The sequence below is a fragment of the Hemitrygon akajei genome, chromosome 12 (genome assembly GCF_048418815.1).
Source record: "Hemitrygon akajei chromosome 12, sHemAka1.3, whole genome shotgun sequence".
NCBI lineage: Eukaryota > Metazoa > Chordata > Chondrichthyes > Myliobatiformes > Dasyatidae > Hemitrygon > Hemitrygon akajei.
The window spans coordinates 101376026-101394770 of record NC_133135.1 but is presented as its reverse complement, the minus strand read 5'-3'; the positions used below and the strand labels follow the sequence as shown (position 1 = coordinate 101394770).

The following is an 18745-nucleotide window of genomic DNA, read 5'->3' as shown; positions in this document are numbered from 1 at the left end:
ACTGATAGGTCTACTTAGCACGAAGAGAGACCAATCAGGATGCTTCCTCTCCCTCTCAAAAAAATCAATTTCCGGGATATTGTATATCATTTGTGGGCGTCAGGGTGCCGCTATCGATATGCAGGAGACTCCTGGCACTTGTGGGAGAGGTGGGATGTCTGCTTTTGTCTTGTGGCTGCCTTCAAGGAGACAAATCTCAAGGTTGCATAATGTATAAATAGTTGGATAATAAATGTACTTTGAACTTTGAACATCCATTTATGAATGTTCTGTGATCTCAGAGCTTGTCGGCGTTGTGGAACTTGATGAGACAGTGGTGAGTTGCCCACCTGCAGTGCTGGGAATGGAATGAGACAGCCTGTTGATCTGTGTGTTAGCACACAGAATGTGACCCAAACATCTCACAAGGGTTTTCTGCCTCTCCCAATATCAAATCCCCTCGGGATCAGTCTGTTGGTAGGGCAGGCTTTGCAGGCAGTGTAGGATGCTTTTATTTATGAACTACACGAGCCAAAATAGTGAACTGCAGGATGTGATCCCATTAGTGATGTAGAGTGTCCTATAGGACAGAGAAGGTTTGTTGCTGTTGACCAGATCAGGTTGAGAGTCACAGAGCACTACAGAACAGAAAAAGGCCCTAAGGCCCATCTACTCCATGCCACTATTTTTCCAGGTCCCTACCTACCATTTCTGCTGGCAACTCTTTGCCTGCTTCTTTGTTTGGTTGGCCTCACATTTCTCACCCTCAGTCCCTAGGGCAATGGACCTGCTGCCAGATCCCACTGACTGTGGAATGGCACGGTAGTGTAGCGGTTAGCACAACGCTTTGCAGTATCAGCAACCTGAGTTCAATTTCCCACCACAGCCTGAAAGGAGCTTGTACGTTCTCCCCGTGATTGCATGAGTGTCCTCCCACAGTCCAAATACGTTAATTGGTCATTGTAAATTGTCCTGTAATTCGGCTAGGGTTAAATTGGTGGGGGGGTGGGGTGGTTGCTGGATGGTGAGATGTTCGTTGGGCCTATTCCTCACTGTACCACTGAATAAAATAAACAACTAACCCTACCTGAGAAGATGCTTGGGTGTGATGAGGGTGCTTCTTTATCCTCTTCTTTCCTCACCCCTCAGAGGGAAGAAGTCAAGCCTCTGTTCATTGATCCCCTTAGTCACTTGCCCAAAGGCAGGCATTGAACCCAACCCACTGACCCAGACCCCCTGTAACTTTGCATTGTACTGTACTGTACTCTCTGTTCCTGTGTCATTCCAGCCTTAGACAAACTAATGGCTGCCACGGAACTCACTCCCAGTTGTTTGCTTGCTTCTGTTGTTTGCACAATTTATTTTTTTTTCACCCCTGCATATTGGGTGTTTGATGGTCTTTATTCAAATCAAATTGAAATTCAAATTCAAGTTAATTATCATTCAATCACGCATGAATACAGCTGAATGAATCAGCGCTCCTCTGGAACCAAGGTGCAAAACACACACAGCACATTCAAAATAGTGAGCAAAAAACATAGTCACACAAAATATATATACATACATAGCCCGAGTCCCACAAATTAGTCCAAAATACCATAAGATATAGGAGTAGAATTAGGCCAATTGGCCCACTGAGTCAGCTCTGCCATTTCATCATGGCTGATCCATTTTCCCTCTCAGCTCAAATCTCCTGCCTTCTCCCCGCATCCAATCAAGAATCTATCAACCTCTGCCTCAAAGACTTGGCCTCCACAGCTGACTGTGGCAACAAATTTCACAGATTCACCTCTCTCTGGCTAAAGAAATTCCTCCTCATCACTGTCCTTAAGGGATACCCATATATCCCGAGGCTGTGCTCTCTGGTCTTAGACACCCCCACCAAAGAAAACATCCTCTCCACATCCACTCTATAAAAGCCTTTCACCTTTTGATAGGTTTCAATTAGGTCACCCCTCATTCTTCTAAACTCCAGTGCATCTGTCCTGAGCCATAAAACACTCTTCATATGACAAGCCTTTCAATCTTGAAATTGTTTTTGTGAACTTCTTTGGAACAATCTCCAGTTTCAGTACATATTTTCCAAGACAAGAGACCCAAACCTGCTCACGATACTTCAAGTGAGGCCTCACCAGTGCTTCATAAAGTCTCAACATTACATCCTTGCTGTTATATTCTAGTCCTCTTGAAATGAACACTAACTTTGCATTTGCCTTCTTCACCAAGTCAGGGCACTTTTTATGGTCATTTCAACCATAACTGCTGGTACAGTACACAGTAAAAATGAAACAATGTTCCTCCAGGATCATGGTGCTACATGAAACAACAAAAAACTACATTAGAATTCAGACCTACACAGGACTACATAAAGTGCACAAAACAGTGCAAGACAGTACAATAATTAATAAACAAGACAATAGGCACAGTAAAGGGCAAATTACAATATAATAATAAATGATTTAAAAATGTAAATGTAAACAATGTTTTTGTAGGAATTGAGAAATAAATGAGCAAGAATTGCAAAGGGAATGGTGTGTGTGTGTGTGTGTGTGTGTGTGTGTGTGTGTGTGTGTGTGTGTGTGTGTGTGTGTGTGTGTGTGTGTGTGCGTGTGTGTGTGCGTGTGTGCGTGCGTGTGTGCGTGCGTGCGTGCGTGAGTGCGTGTGTGTGTGCGTGTGTGTGTGTGTGTGAGTGTGTGTGTGTGTGTGAGTGTGTGTGTGAGTGTGTGTGTGTGTGTGTGTGTGCGTGTGTGTGTGTGTGTGTGTGTGTGTGAGTGTGTGTGTGTGTGTGTGCGTGCGTGTGCGTGTGTGTGTGTGTGTGTGTGTGTGTGTGTGTGCGTGTGTGCGTGCGTGTGTGCGTGCGTGTGTGCGTGCGTGCGTGTGTGAGTGCGTGTGTGTGTGCGTGTGTGTGTGTGTGAGTGTGTGTGTGTGTGTGAGTGTGTGTGTGAGTGTGTGTGTGTGTGTGTGCGTGCGTGTGTGTGTGTGTGTGTGTGTGTGAGTGTGTGTGTGTGTGTGTGTGTGTGTGTGTGTGCGTGTGTGTGTGTGTGTGTGAGTGTGTGTGTGTGTGTGTGTGCGCGCGCGCGTGTGTGGGTGTAGGTTGGTGTCAGACTAGACTCTGGAAATTGAGGACTCAATCGGAAACAATTAGACCAAGAATATGCTTTGTTTCCAGATCCGGTTTTATATAAAAGATGTGTTGAAATTAAAACTAAATACGATCTGCTCTTAACTTATCCAATTGAAATGGAACTTTTAAAAGATAAAGATCAGTTTTATGTTCATGGAAATAAAACGGGTAAACTATTAGCTAACCAATTAAAGACCTTTATAGTTAAACGTCAAATTAAAGAAATTTGTAAAGCTAAAGGTGATAAAACATCTGATCATTTATAAATAAATGATGCTTTTAGAGAATTTTACTCTAAAATTTATAGTTCTGATCCTCCTGAAGTTAATACTCTAATGAATAATTTTTAGATCGATTAACATTCCTACACTTTCTGATGATATTCGAAAATTGTTGGATCAACCTATCTCTTATGAGGAAAGTGCCGAGGTTGTTCTCTCTTTGCACTTCGGGAAGGCACTGGGTCCTGATGGATTTTCTGGAGAGTTTTATAAGGCTTTTTTCTCTTTGCTTATAGCTCATTTATATTCAGTCCTTTCCAATTCTTTTAAATTAGGTAAGTTGCCACAATCTTTTTATGAAGCCAATTGAATGCTATTCCTATAGACCTATTTCCTTACTTAATGTTGATACTAAAATTTTATCTAAACTTTTGGCTTGTAGGATTGAAAATATTTTGTCATCTATTATCTCTGATAATCAGACTGGATTTATCAAAAATCGATACTCCCACTTTAATATTCATAGTTTATTGAATGTTATTTATTCTCCTTCTAAAGAGATTTCAGAATGTGTGATATCCTTAGATGCTGAGAAAGCTTTTGATCAGGTTGAATTGAATTATCCATTTAAAACTTTAGAAAAATTTAACTTTGGACCCGATTTTATTCAATGGATAAAATTATTTTATTTATCGCCCTCCGCTCAGGTTCTTACTAACTCTCAGTACTCTAAACCATCTAAACTTCATCGTGAAACTAGACAAGGTTGTCCTTTGAGTCCTTTGCTTTTTGATTTGGTTTTAGAACCTTTAGCTATTGCTGTCCAGGAATCTAATGATATCACTGGTATTTTAAGGAGGGATATTACCCACAAAGTTTTGCTTTATGCTGATGACCTTTTGCTTTACATTTCTAATGTGGAGCCTTCTTTACCTTCTCTTCTTTCTTTACTCTCCTGCTTTAGTCAGTTTTCAAGATATAAACTCAACTTTCTTAAGAGTGAACATTTTCCTTTGAATAATCTGGTATTAGCTAATACTAACCTTCCTTTTAAAATTGTAAGAAATCAATTTATTTATTTGGGCGTAATAATTGCTAGGAATTATAAATTGCTTTTTAAAGAAAATATTTTTACACTTCTGAATTATGTTAAGAAGGCACTCTTAAGTTGGTCACTCCTCTCTTTATCATTGATTGGCCAAATCAATTCTATTAAAATGAATATTTTGCCTAAATTCTTATATTTATTTCAGGCCATACCTGTTTGTATTCCTAAATCCTTTTTTGATTCTTTGGATTCTATTATATCTTCTTGTATACGGAATAATAAAATTTCTCGATTAAATGGAGTTCATCTTTGAAAAGCTAAAAAGGATGGAGGTTTAGCCTTACCCGATTTTAGGTTTTATTACTGGGCAGTCAATATATGGAATCTTATGTTTTGGTTATATTATATTAATCAAGAGGACTGTCCGGTCTGGGTTTCTTTAGAACATATATGTCAAACTCAAGGCCCACGGGCCAAATCCGGCCCGCGGTGGAATTATCTTTGGCCCGCGAGATAATATCTAATTACTATTAAAGCTGGCCCCAGTAATCGAAGCGCCTATGGCATATGATATGGCTAATGCTGAATTTATTCAGGTACCAGGTTTTCAGGGTTTTTAGTGTTTATTCGGCAGTCTTGTTCGGCAGTCTTCTTCATAAGAAACGGAATTTGTAAAGTGAAACACTTTGTAGTTATAGCAGAGACTGAGACACATCAGAGCAGGCTGAAAAAATGGAGGCAACGAAAGCTGCGTTCGCACGCGTCCGACTGATCCGGCCCGCATGAAGCTGCAATTTGCTCAATCCGGCCCGTGACCTAAAATGAGTTTGACACCCCTGCTTTAGAAGCTAACTCTGTTAATACATTTTCTATCATTTCTCTTGTCAGATCCTCAATTCCTTTATTTTTAAGTAATATAACTGGTAATTTTGTAGTTAAACACACTTTGAGGATTTGGATACAATTTAGAAAATATTTTGGTTTATTGAATTTTTCACTTTCAAGTCCCATTTTTCTCACTTTTTTTAAACCTTCTGTGACTGATGTAGTTTTTAAAGAGTGGAATAGATTGGGTATTAAATGTTTTCAGGATTTGTTTGTTGGAGATAGTCTCTCTTCATTTGAACAACTATCAGCTTAGTATAGCCTACCCAAAACCCACTTTTTTCGATATTCACAAATTAGAGATTTTTGCGTTCTCCAGTACATACATTTCCTAAAAGTCCAGATAAGAATTTACTTGATATAATTTTTAATTTGAAACCCTTCCATAATGCATCTATATCTAATATTTATGGTATGTTGTTGGAAATGAGAAATATTCCTTTAGATAAAATTAAAAATCTTTGGGAACAAGATTTACAGATTTCAGTTTCTGAGGACACTCGGAATGAAATTTTTAAATTGGTTATCACCTCATTATTATGTGCCCATCATTTCCTTCTACAATTTAAAGTGGTTCATAGAGCCCATATGTCTAAAGATAAGCTGTCTCGTTTTTATTCTGATATATCTCCCTATTGTGATAGATGTAATAACGGAGAAGCATCACTAATCCATGTGTTTTGGACTTGTCTGAGTCTTGAAAAATATTGGAAGGAAGTATTTCAAACTTTTTCGGTGCTTTTTAAAGTAAATTTTAAACCTAATCCTTTGACTGCCTTATTTGGTATTGTTGGAGGAAATTATATTATTTTGGAGACACATGATTTGCATATTTTGGCTTTTATTTCTCTTATAGCCAGGAGGACATTGTTGCTTAAGTGGAAGGATGCCACTCCGCCTACTCATACTCATTGGTTACACGATGTTATGTCATGCTTAAATTTAGAGAAGATTCACTGTTCAATTTCTGAACCTAGACAAGATTTTTTAACATTGCGGGAACCTTTTTAAATCACTTTCAAAATCTTTGATTTGCTGTTAGGCACAGATGTTGGCTAATAACATGTTTTACTATATGTTAAAGATTTTTTCCTTTTCTTTTCTTTTAACCAAACAGCTATTTTTTTTCTGATAGTGGGTTTAGATTTTTTGTATAATAAGATTATTTCTTTTCCATTTTATGTTTAAATTTAATTTATATGGATAGGGGTAATTACACTTCATCTGTGATTTAAATATATTGTAATCGATATAACCACATAACCATATAACAATCACAGCACGGAAACAGGCCATTCCAGCCCTCCTAGTCCATGCCGAACTCTTAATCTCACCTAGTCCCACCTACCCGCACTCAGCCCATAACCCTCCACTCCTTTCCTGTCCATATACCTATCCAATTTTACCTTAAATGACACAACTGAACTGGCCTCTACTACTTCTACAGGAAGCTCATTCCACACAGCTATCACTCTCTGAGTAAAGAAATACCCCCTCGTGTTTCCCTTAAACTTTTGCCCCCTAACTCTCAAATCATGTCCTCTCGTTTGAATCTCCCCTACTCTCAATGGAAACAGCCTATTCACGTCAACTTTATCTATTCCTCTCAACATTTTAAATACCTCGATCAAATCCCCCCTCAACCTTCTACGCTCCAATGAATAGAGACCTAACTTGTTCAACCTTTCTCTGTAACTTAAGTGCTGAAACCCAGGCAACATCCTAGTAAATCGTCTCTGCACTCTCTCTAATTTATTGATATCTTTCCTATAATTCGGTGACCAGAACTGTACACAATATTCCAAATTTGGCTTTACCAATGCCTTGTACAATTTTAACATTACATCCAACTTCTGTACTCAATGCTCTGATTTATAAAGGCCAGCGTTCCAAAAGCCTTCTTCACCACCCTATCTACATGAGACTCTACCTTCAGGGAACTATGCACTGTTATTCCTAGATCTCTCTGTTCCACTGCATTCCTCAATGCCCTACCTTTTACCCTGTATGTTCTATTTGGATTATTCCTGCCAAAATGTAGAACCTCACACTTCTCAGCATTAAACTCCATCTGCCAACGTTCAGCCCATTCTTCTAACCGGCATAAATCTCCCTGCAAGCTTTGAAAACCCACCTCATTATCCACAACACCTCCTACCTTAGTATCATCGGCATACTTACTAATCCAATTTACCACCCCATCATCCAGATCATTTATGTATATTACAAACAACATTGGGCCCAAAACAGATCCCTGAGGCACCCCGCTAGTCACCGGCCTCCATCCCAATAAACAATTATCCACCACTACTCTCTGGCATCTCCCATCTAGCCACTGTTGAATCCATTTTATTACTCCAGCATTAATACCTAACAACTGAACCTTCTTAACTAACCTTCCATGTGGAACTTTGTCAAAGGCCTTGCTGAAGTCCATATAGACTACATCCACTGCCTTACCCTCGTCAACATTCCTCGTAACTACTTCAAAAAATTCAATAAGGTTTGTCAAACATGACCTTCCACGCACAAATCCATGCTGGCTACTCCTAATCAGATCCTGTCTATCCAGATAATTAAAAATACTATCTCTAAGAATACTTTCTATTAATTTACCCACCACTGATGTCAAACTGACAGGTCTATAATTGCCAGGCTTACTTCTAGAACCCTTTTTAAACAATGGAACCACATGAGCAATACGCCAATCCTCCGGCACAATCCCCATTTCTAATGACATCTGAAAGATCTCCGTCAGAGCTCCTGCTATCTCTACACAAACTTCACTCAAGGTCCTGGGGAATATCCTGTCAGGACCCAGAGATTTATCCACTTTTAAATTTCTTAAAAGCGCCAGTACTTCCACCTCTTTAATTGTCATAGGTCCCATAACTTCCTTACTTATTTCCCACACCTTACACCATTCAATATCCTTCTCCTTAGTGAATACCGAAGAGAAGAAATCGTTCAAAATCTCTCCCATCTCCCTCGGCTCCACACATAGCTGACCACCCTGATTCTCTAAGGGACCAATTTTATCCCTCACTATCCTCTTGCTTTTAATATAACTGTAGAAGCCTTTTGGATTTACTTCCACCTTATTTGCCAAACCAAACTCGTAACTTCTTTTAGCTTTTCTAATCTCTTTCTTAAGTTTCCTTTTACATTCTTTATATTCCTCGAGCAATTCCTTTACTCCATGCTGCCTATATCTATTGTAGACATCCCTCTTTTTTCGAACCAAGTTTCTAATATCCCTTGAAAACCATGGCGCTTTCAAACCTTTAACCTTTCCTTTCAACCGAACAGGAACATAAAGATTCTGTACCCTCATAATTTCACCCTTAAATGACCTCCATTTCTCTATTACATCCTTCCCACAAAACAACTTGACCCAATCCACTTTCTCTAAATCCCTGCACATCTCCTCAAAGTTAGCCTTTCTCCAATCAAAAATCTCAACTCTAGGTCCAGTCCTGTCCTTCTCCATAATTATATTGAAGCTAATGCTATTGTGATCACTGGACCCGAAATGCTCCCCAACACATGCTCCCCAACATATCTGTCAGCTGACCTATCGCATTCCCTAACAGGAGATCCAACACTGCCCCATCTCTAGTCGGTACTTCTATGTATTGTTGCAAAAAACTATCCTGCACACATTTCACAAACTCTAAACCATCCAGCCCTTTTACAGAATGAGCTTCCCAATCTATGTGTGGAAAATTAAAATCTCCCACAATCACCACCTTGTGTTTACTACAAATATCTGCTATCTCCTTACACATTTGCTCTTCCAACTCACGCTCCCCATTAGGTGGCCTATAATACACTCCTATCAGTGTTACTACACCTTTCCCATTCCTCAATTCCACCCAAATAGCCTCCTTAGAGGAGCTCTCTAATCTATCCTTCCAAAGCACCGCCATAAGATTTTCTCGGACAAGCAATGCAACACCTCCTCCTCTGGCCCCTCCTACTCTATCACACCTGAAGCAACTAAATCCAGGAATATTTAGTTGCCAATCACACACTTCCTGCAACCATGTTTCACTAATAGCTACAACATCATAATTCCAGGTATCAATCCACGCTTTAAGCTCATCCACCTTTCTTACAATGCTCCTAGCATTAAAATAGATACGTTTAAGATACTCTCCACCTCCTCCTCTCTTTTCATCCCTAGCAATGCATTCAAATTTATTATCCTTTTCTTTCTTCTCCCCTACATCTTCAGGCTGAGCGCATCCCTTCTCCATCACCTGCCTTTCCTCCCTCACACACTGTGTACTTACTTGCTCTACTGGTGAACTAACCTCCTCTCCCATAGTTTCCTCAAATTGATTTCCGCCCCCCCATCTTACTAGTTTAAAGTCTGCCCTGTAGCCCTAGCAAACCTCCCTGCTAGGATATATTATATATCTTACTGTATTCTGTATTCTTTTATGTAAGAAATTAATAAAAATATTGAAAAAGAAAAAGGAAATTAATCTTTAGGGAATCCTGCAGAAGGACTCTGAATCCCTTTGTGCCTCAGATTTATGTATTTTCTCTCCACTTAGAAAATAGTAAACTCTTCCATTTCTTCTACCAAAGTTCATGACAATATACTTCCTGACACAGTATTCCATCTGCCACTGCTTTGCCCATCCTCCTAATTTGCCTCTTCTGTAGTCTCAAAGCTACCTTACCCTCCACATATCTTCATATTGTCTGAAAACTTTTCAACAAAACCATCAATTCTGTCATCCAAATCATTGACATATGATATAAAAAGAATCAGCCCCAACACAGACCACCGTGGAGCACACTAGTCACCGGTAGCTAACCAGAAAAGGCTCCCTTTATTTTACTCTTTGCCTCCTGCCAATCAGCCACTACTTTATCCATGCTAGAATCATTCCTGTAACACATAACTTTGTTAGCAGTCTCATGAGTAGCAACTTGTCAAAGGCTTTCTGAAAATTCAAGTACATAACATCAACTGATTTGCTTTGTCTATTGCTTGCTATTTCTTCAAAGAAATCAAACAGATTTGTCAGGCAAGATTTTCCCTTAAGGAAATCATGCTGACTACAGCCTATTTTATCATGTACTTCCAAATACCCTGAAATAACTGACTGCAACATCTTCCTAACCACAGAGGTCAGACTAATTGACCTACAATTTTCTTTTTTCTACCTCTCTCCCTTCTTAAAGAGTGGAGTGACATTTGCAATTTTCCAGTCTTCCAGAACCATTCCTGAATCTAGTGATTCTTGAAAGATCATTATTAATGCCTCTACAATCTCTTCAAACACCTCTTTAGGAACCCCATGATGTACACCATCAGGTGTGGGTGACTTATCTACCTTCAGACCTTTCAGTTTCCCAAGAACCTTCTAGTAATGACAACTTCACAGACATCATGCCCCTGACACATGGAACTTCCACCATACTTCTACAGTGACTTCCACAGTGAAGGCTGATCCAAAATGCTTATTCAGTTCATCCACCATTTCCTTGTTCCCCCATTACTACCTCTGCAGCATCATTTTCCAGCAGTCCAATATCCACTCTCGTCTCTGTTTTTCACATTATGTATCTGAAGAGACTTTCGTTATCCTCTTTAACATTATTGGCTAGCTTACTTTTGTATTCTGTCTTTACCTTCTTTTAGTTGTCTTCGTTTGGTATTTAAAAGCTTCCCAATCCTCCAACCTCCCACTAAATGTTGCTGTAATATGGCGTTTTGCTCTTTGGCGTTTGTATTGATGGTACAGTTCTCGGTAGTGTGATACACGGCCTCTGGCGTTGCCTGCAGTAGCAGACTAGCATGGGGGCCCTCGCTGCAACTGCCTCGTTGTCTGTCACCACACCAATCAAGGGAGATGGGTCTGCGGCATCTTACGTTATCAATAGCCAATGGGGTCTAGCAATCACAAGAGAAACATCCAAGACAATCATCCGTGGCCACATTGCACACCAACTTCAAAGCCTGCAATGCCCCCGTGCAGCAGGGTTACACTGGGTTTCTTTGTTTTGTGGCTGCCTGTAAGGAGACAAATCTCAAGATTGTCTAGAATATGGATACTTTGATAATAAATGTACTTTGAACTTAAGCTCCAAGAAATACTGAAAGTTAACTTTCTATCGGACTGCACCAAGTGGAGCCCCTGAACCGATAACAGCTCGTATCTCACTTGCCAGTCTCATCCTAAACTGCGAGCAGTTTCAAACTCCTGCAAATGGACGCCTTACGCAACTATTCATTGTCCCAGAACACACCCTACACAAGCAGGAAAGCTCATTCATCTCCGGCCCTTTCGTCTCCATGCACTTATCAGGTAAATGTTGCTGATGTGCCTGTCTCAACTGTTAATCCAAGCAGCTCAGTCCAAATATGCACCATTCTTTATGTGAAGAAACAGCCTCGAATGTCCCTTTAAAATCTCTTGCCTCTGATCTTAAACCTATATCATCTTGTTTTTAATACCTTCTCTCTGGGGAAAAGTCTACATGCTTTCACCATCAATGCCTCTACTTTCTGAGGAGGCTGAAGAGAGCTGGACAATGCACAGCAATAATCACTGCATTCTGCAGATGTGCAATGGAGAGCATCTTGACAACCTGCATCACGGCCTGGCACGGGAACTCCATTGCAGTGGACAGGAAGGCTCTACAATGGGTGGTCAAAACTGCCCAACGCCTCACTGACACTAGCCTACTGTCATCAAGGACATAAATACAGGAAGGTGCTAGAACAAGGCCCAGCAATATCATAAAGGGTACCACCCACCCTGCTGATGAACTGGTTGTCCCACTCCTATCAGAGAGGACCAATCGCAAACAAGAGAAAATCTGCCGATGCTGGAGATCCGAGCAACACGCACAAAATGCTGGAAGGAACTCAGCAAGTCAAAGGTAGAGTTAAAAAGTGGAGGAGGGTATCTAGAAAGCTCGTTACTAATGCCTTCGCAATCTCTTCAGTCACCTCTTTCAGATCCCCATGGTGTACCCCATCTGGTCCAGGTGACTTATCTACCTTCAGACCCTTCAGTTTCCCAAGAACCTTCTTCCTAGTCATGATAACGTCACTGCCCTCTCCCCACCTTTTAACTCTACCCCTCTCCAGTCCTGATGAAGGGTCTCAGCCCGAAACACCATCTGTACTCTTTTCCATAGATGCTACCGGGCCTGCTGAGCTCCCCCAGTATTTTGTGTGTGTTGCTCCCATCAGGGAGGAGTTTTTGTAGCATCCACACCAGGATTACCAGACTCCAAAACAGTTGCTTTCCCGAAGCAGTAAGGATAACTAACCCACCCCTCCACTACTTTATCATTTCCTGTCAGAGCCACCTAATGTACAGAAATTCCTGAGCCGAGCACCACTTTAGCGACATAACAATCCCACTTATGTACATTAGTTATCCTATGTATTTATATTTCTTGTGTATATTTATTGTTGTCTTTTATTGTATTTTGATGTGCTGCATCGGTTCCAAAGTAACAATTATCTTGTTCTATTTTACATTTGTGTTCAGGAATTGACATGAAACAATTCTGAATCTTGAAGTCCTGCCATTGATATTAAGTGTATGAAATACCTCTCACTGGCTGTATGGCGGGAATGTAAAAGGAGTCATAAGTTATAAAAATCATATTAATTAAATCTAGCTGGTTTAAATGTTAGTGGCCATTCACGTTCCCACAGTCAGAGAAGAGTTCACATGCTCCAGATGCTTTACACAAGTTTATACGTTACGTTTCAAGGTCACAACCCCTCACAACAATTCTCTTGTATTACTTTAAATGTTCAAATGTGATTCCTTTCTGGGCACAAGAACAGTGGTCAGTGTCGAGTTACCTGTATACGAGGACATCATCGGAAGAGCTGTTGTACTGGACTTGGTACATACGGATGCCGGGCACGTGACGTTGAGACGGCCAACGGATTTGGACTGAAGAGGAGGTCAGGTCAGTTGCTGTGACCTTCTTGTCCTGTGGAGCCTTTGTCTCATTTCCAGCAGGAGGAGAACCAGACTTGGCAGAGGTGGTGATGTCCGACAAACCAGGATCTGGTTCTTTGATGTTATTAGTGCTATTAGCAAAATGGGGGAGAGGATTCACAATCAGCTCCACCTCGACCATAGCATCTCCAGCAGCATTAGAAGCAAAGCAGGTGAATGTCCCCGTGTCCTTAGGTGTGGTGATCAGGATCTCCAGTGTACCATTCTCATAGGTGGTGGCTCGACTTGAATTGGAGATAAGACGCCCTTCTGGTGAGGTCCAGTGAATGGACGGATCAGGGTCCCCGATCGCCTTGCATTTCAGGATGGCCCTCTGGCCCTCCATGACAAAGATCTTGGAGCTATGTCGAGTGATCAGCGGGGGATCGCAGGTGAATTCCTCCTCGGGAATGAACCAGAAGTATTTGCCCATTAGATGCTGTGGCGAGGCGCAAGTCTCCAGGTCATCCTCTCGGGTAAGGCGTCTCAGCCAGAGCAGTTCGCAGTTACAGTGGAGTGGGTTCCCACCGAAGCTGAGAACAAGAGACGAGAGTGGAGAGCCCTTTGTCTTCGCAAACATTTGGACCCGGAGAAACAAGGGGTCGGGGGGCAACTTGTGAAGTTTATTGGATGTCATGTCCAGTCGGGCCAGCTTATGGAGATTGGAAAACGTTCCTTCTGGGACAAAGTCAATCAGGTTATGGTCTAAGCTAAGAGTGTTGACGTTTGTCATTTTCCCAATAGTTTCCCAGGGCAAATTCTGCAAGTTGTTGTAGGAGAGATCCAGATCTTCAAGAGACGTAACAAAGTCATCAAAGGAGTTGGCAGAAATATAATGCAACTGATTGTTGCTGAGGATGAGATGTCGGAGGTTTACTAGACCGTTGAAATGCTCGGGTCTGACCGTGGTCAGCCTGTTGCTGTCCAGATGTAGGGCACGGAGAACTCTTAGGTCTGCAAATGTGTGAGGCATGATCTGGCTGATGGTGTTCCTGGACAAGGTCAGGTGCACCAGGCTGGTCATGTTGGCAAAGTCTTTCTTCCTCACCGTGGTGATGAAGTTATCGGTCAGCCGCAGCTCCACCGTCCTCCGGTCGATTAACGGCGGCACGAAGAGCAGCCCGGTTTTGGCACAGAGGATGGCGAGGGAAGGCGAGAGGTTCTGGCAGATGCAGCGCTTCGGGCAAAGTTGGGCCTTCACGGCCAGGCTGAGCACCAGCAGGGAGAAGAGGAACCGCTCCATCATCAGTCAGACCAGCGAGCTGGACAGAGAGAGAATTAGAAACTTGATTAGTAAAGACATCAAAGGTTATGGGGAGAATCAGCCATGATCAAAACACTCAATGGGCTGAGTGATCTATTCCTTCTCCTACTTACAGTATATGTTATGGTTTAAACAAATAAAAGTGCTTGCAGAAAGTTAAAGGCAGTGCAGCATCATAACTCTTTACAGCTCCAATGACCCATAAGACCATAAGACATAGGAGCAGAATTAGGCCATCTGGCGCATCGAGTCTGCTCCGCCATTCAATCATGGCTGATTCTTTTTTAATCTCCTCCTCAAACCCAGTTCCCTGACTTCATCCCATTATCTTTGATGCCATGTCCAATCAAGAACCTATCAATCTCTGCCTTAAATACACCCAATGACCAGGACCCCACAGCTGTATGTGGTAGCGAATTTCACAAATTTACCACTCTTTGGCTAAAGAAATTTCTCTGTATCTCTCTTTTAAAAGGGTGCCCCCTCTCCTGAGGCTGTGTCCTCTTGTCCTAAACTCTTCCACCATGGGAAACATCCTTTCCACATTTACTTTGTCTAGGCCTGTCAACATTCGAAAGGTTTCAATGAGATCCTTCCTCATCCTTTTGAATTCCAGCGGGTGCAGACCCAGAGCCATCAAACGTTCCTCGTATGATAACCATTTAATTCCTGGCATCCTTGTGAACCTCCTCTGGACCCTCTCCAATGCCAACACATCTTCTCTAAGATGAGGGGCCCAAAACTATTCACAATACTCAAGGTGAGGCCTCACCAGTGCCTTATAAAGCCTCAGCATCACATCCTTAATCTTGTATTCTAGACCTCTTGAAATGAATGCTAACATCACATTTGCCTTCCTCACCACTGACTCAACCTGCAAGTTAACCTTCAGGGTGTTCTGCACAAGGCCTTCCAAGTCCCTCTGGATCTCAGATTCCTGTACTTATACTCTTAAATCCCACAATTTCCAGTTTATCTGCATTCTTCCGGCAGATGCTGGGCATAGCTCCTTGGACATATTGTTCCTTTGAATACAAAAACAAGGATGCAATGCTAAAGGTTTATAAGGCATTGGTCAGACCGAGCTTGGAGTATTGTGAGCAATTTTGGGCCCTTATCTAAGAAAGGATGTGCTGGCATTGAAGAGGGTCCAGAGGAAGTTCATAAGAATGATCCGAGGAATGAAAGAGTTAATGCATGAGCATTGTTGCATGTCACGTTTTGTAATTTCAAAACATTAAAGTAATTCAAAGGAAGACTCATGAGTCTGGAATGCAGGTCTAATTTCAAGTTTGCTTTTAGCGTGGTGTGCATGTATCACATGGTACCATGACGATGAATGCAATCCCTATATATAGGTTGATTAAATATCTATCTATTTATCTATCTCTCTCTCTATATATATATACACACATACACAAGATTACTCAAATATAACTGAAATATTCAATACACACCATTTGATGGCTTTTAGCCTGTGATTAATTGAAATGGGGGATCTCATTGAAACCTATTGAATATTGAAAATCTCAGATAAAGTGGCTGTGGAGAGGATGTTTCCTATAGTGGGCTAGTCTCGGACCAGAGGGCATAGCTTCAGAATGGAAGGACATCCCTTCAGAAGAGAAATCTGGAGGAATTTCTCTAGCCAGAGGCTGATGAATCTGTGTAATCCCTTGTCACAGATCGCTGTGAGGCTAGGTCAACAGGAATGCTAAAGAAGAGGTTGGTAGGTTCTTGATTAGTAAGGCATCAAAAGTTCCAGAGGAAAGACAGCGGAATGGATGTAAAAAGGACAATAAATTAGCCATAATGGAGTGGTGGAGCAGACTTAATGGACCGAATAGCCTAATTCTGCTCCTGTGCCTTATGGTTGTATGACATTGTCATTCTTCGACCAGCGGTCCGTTCCACATGTGGGATGCTGCCCAGCTCCAGCGCTCGAATTCTCACATATCTCAACCCTCAATGGAGTCACTGGAGATTGGGTTTCACAAACAGGACTCACGGTGTCATTTCTCCTTTGACTAATTAAAAACTAGTTTGAAATAGTTATTCACCATATAGGTTAACCAGAGTTTAATTTACAGTCGTCCTGCTTTCTGTTTCCTTCAGGGATACTGCACGACTCCATGGACTCAGTAGCAAACACAGTCACCCCTGTAATGGCTCACATCTCAAGATTAATTCCTACTGGTCTTTAAGTCATCAGAGCTTAACACAAGATCCCACAAATGTTTTTTAAGAGGAGTCATTTGGGCAAGAGCAAAGGGGAATATCAGATACATCACACATTAATTGTGATGTTAAATATGAGAGATTCTGCAAATGTCAAAAATCTTGACAACACGCACAAAACATAAACACAAGAGATTCTGCAGATGCTGGAAATCCAAAGAAACACAAACAAAATGTTGGAAGAACTCAGCAGGTCAGGCAGCATCTATGAAAATGAATGTACAGTCAATGTTTGAGGGCAAACTCATTGTCCAAACTCATTTATCTCCCTCACCTGGTTCCATCTGCTCATCACTCTTATACCTATTCAAATGGTTCACCTTTCCTGACCACTCCCTCACCTGGTTCCATATGCTGATCACCCCTGGTTCTGTTTGCCCTTCACCTGTATACCTATTCAACTGGTTCACCTTTCCGGACCATCATCCCTCCCTTAACTGGTTCCTATCTCCACTATCTCCATGCTCCATCCCTGTTCCCTTCCCTGGCACCTCCAGTCTGTCCTTTTAGACCCCTATTCAGTCCATAACCACCCTGGTGCTTCTCTCATCTTTCCCTTCTTTATACTGGCCTTCTTCCCTCTCCATTATTTCAGTCCAGATGTAGGGTTTCACCCTGAAACATCAATGGGTCCTTCTCCGCTCCTCAGACACTGCTCGACCCAATGAGTGCTTCCAGTGGACTGCTTGCCACTCCAGACTCCAGTGTCTACCATCTCTTGAATCACATGCCACCCTCATTCCCTCATTCTACTGCATTCCAGCTATCTTCCCTCCACACTCCCACACTTATTCAATGTGAGATGTCCATCCCTTTCCCTCCAGAGAAGATGCTTGATGCCCTTCAGGATTTGAAACATGATCTCTTTGTGTGTTGTGTGTGATCGAACATGACTTTATACCAGGATGCCATATCATGATGCCATTCCAAGATGCCAAATCACAAGATCTGAATCCAGGAAACAGGGAGAATATTCAAAGGACCTTCCCGCTTTGTATATAATTGCTTAGTTTGTACACTCAACAACACTATCTGTGGCATCACAATGTTAATGTCAAATTAAAATGTATTATGAAAGTATCGGGTGATGGTGGAGATATATCTCTACCAAAGGAGCTGTGAGGCACTCCTTCCCTCCATTAGGCTGGAGATCACCCCTGGGCAAGGTGTAGCACCTGCTTATCCTCCCACTACCGATCAGTGTCACGTGAAGTCGTGGGATCTGCTGGTGGATGGTCGTATGAGCAGCTGGTGCAGATCACAATTCATGGTTATGTGACCAGTGACACCAGGCAGACAATCTCCGAAGAGTATTGATAATGGCTGGGGTCACCCGTCTTGTAAAGACACTGCCCAGAAGAAGGCAATGGTAAACTACTACTGTAAAAAATTCACCAAGAACAATCATGGTCAAAGAGCTTGATTGCCCTCATTCAGCACATAATGAAAGGAAGTAAATATATGAGACCATGTACTACGCTGAGATTTATTAAATAACTGAATGACAATAAAGAAATAATATAACATTTCTGAAAATCTATATATAAACAAAGACTGACAAACAATGTGCAAAAGAAGGACAAATTGTGCAAATAAAGAAAAAAAATATTGAGAGCATAAGTTGTAAAGTCCTTGAAAGTGAGTCCCTGTAGGTCATAAATCAGTTCAGAGTTGTGGTGAGCGAAGTTATCCACACTGGTTCAGGAGCCTGATGGTTGTGGGGTAATAACTGTTCATGAACCTGGTGGTGTGGGACCTGAGGCTCATTGTGGTGAGTGAAGTTATCCACACTGGTTCAGGAGCCTGATGGTTGTGGGGTAATAACTGTTCATGAACCTGGTGGTGTGGGACCTGAGGCTCATTGTGGTGAGTGAAGTTATCCACACTGGTTCAGGAGCCTGATGGTTGTGGGGTAATAACTGTTCCTGAACCTGGTGGTGTGAGTCCTAAGGCTCATTATGGTGAGTGAAGTTATCCACACTGGTTCAGGAGCCTGAT

The 18745-nt window shown here is 41.8% G+C and overlaps 1 protein-coding gene across 2 annotated transcripts in view; it reads right to left on the bottom strand.

Annotated features, from left to right (window-relative positions):
- LOC140737329 (leucine-rich repeat and fibronectin type III domain-containing protein 1-like protein) overlaps nt 1-18745 on the bottom strand; it is a 518600-nt gene that overhangs the window by 100174 nt on the left and 399681 nt on the right. For both annotated transcript variants that reach the window (XM_073063761.1, XM_073063760.1), the window contains one exon: nt 13104-14507. In XM_073063761.1, coding sequence (XP_072919862.1) covers nt 13104-14491 — 1388 coding nt within the window. In that variant the 5' untranslated portion in view covers nt 14492-14507. The remainder of the gene's footprint in view (nt 1-13103; nt 14508-18745) is intronic.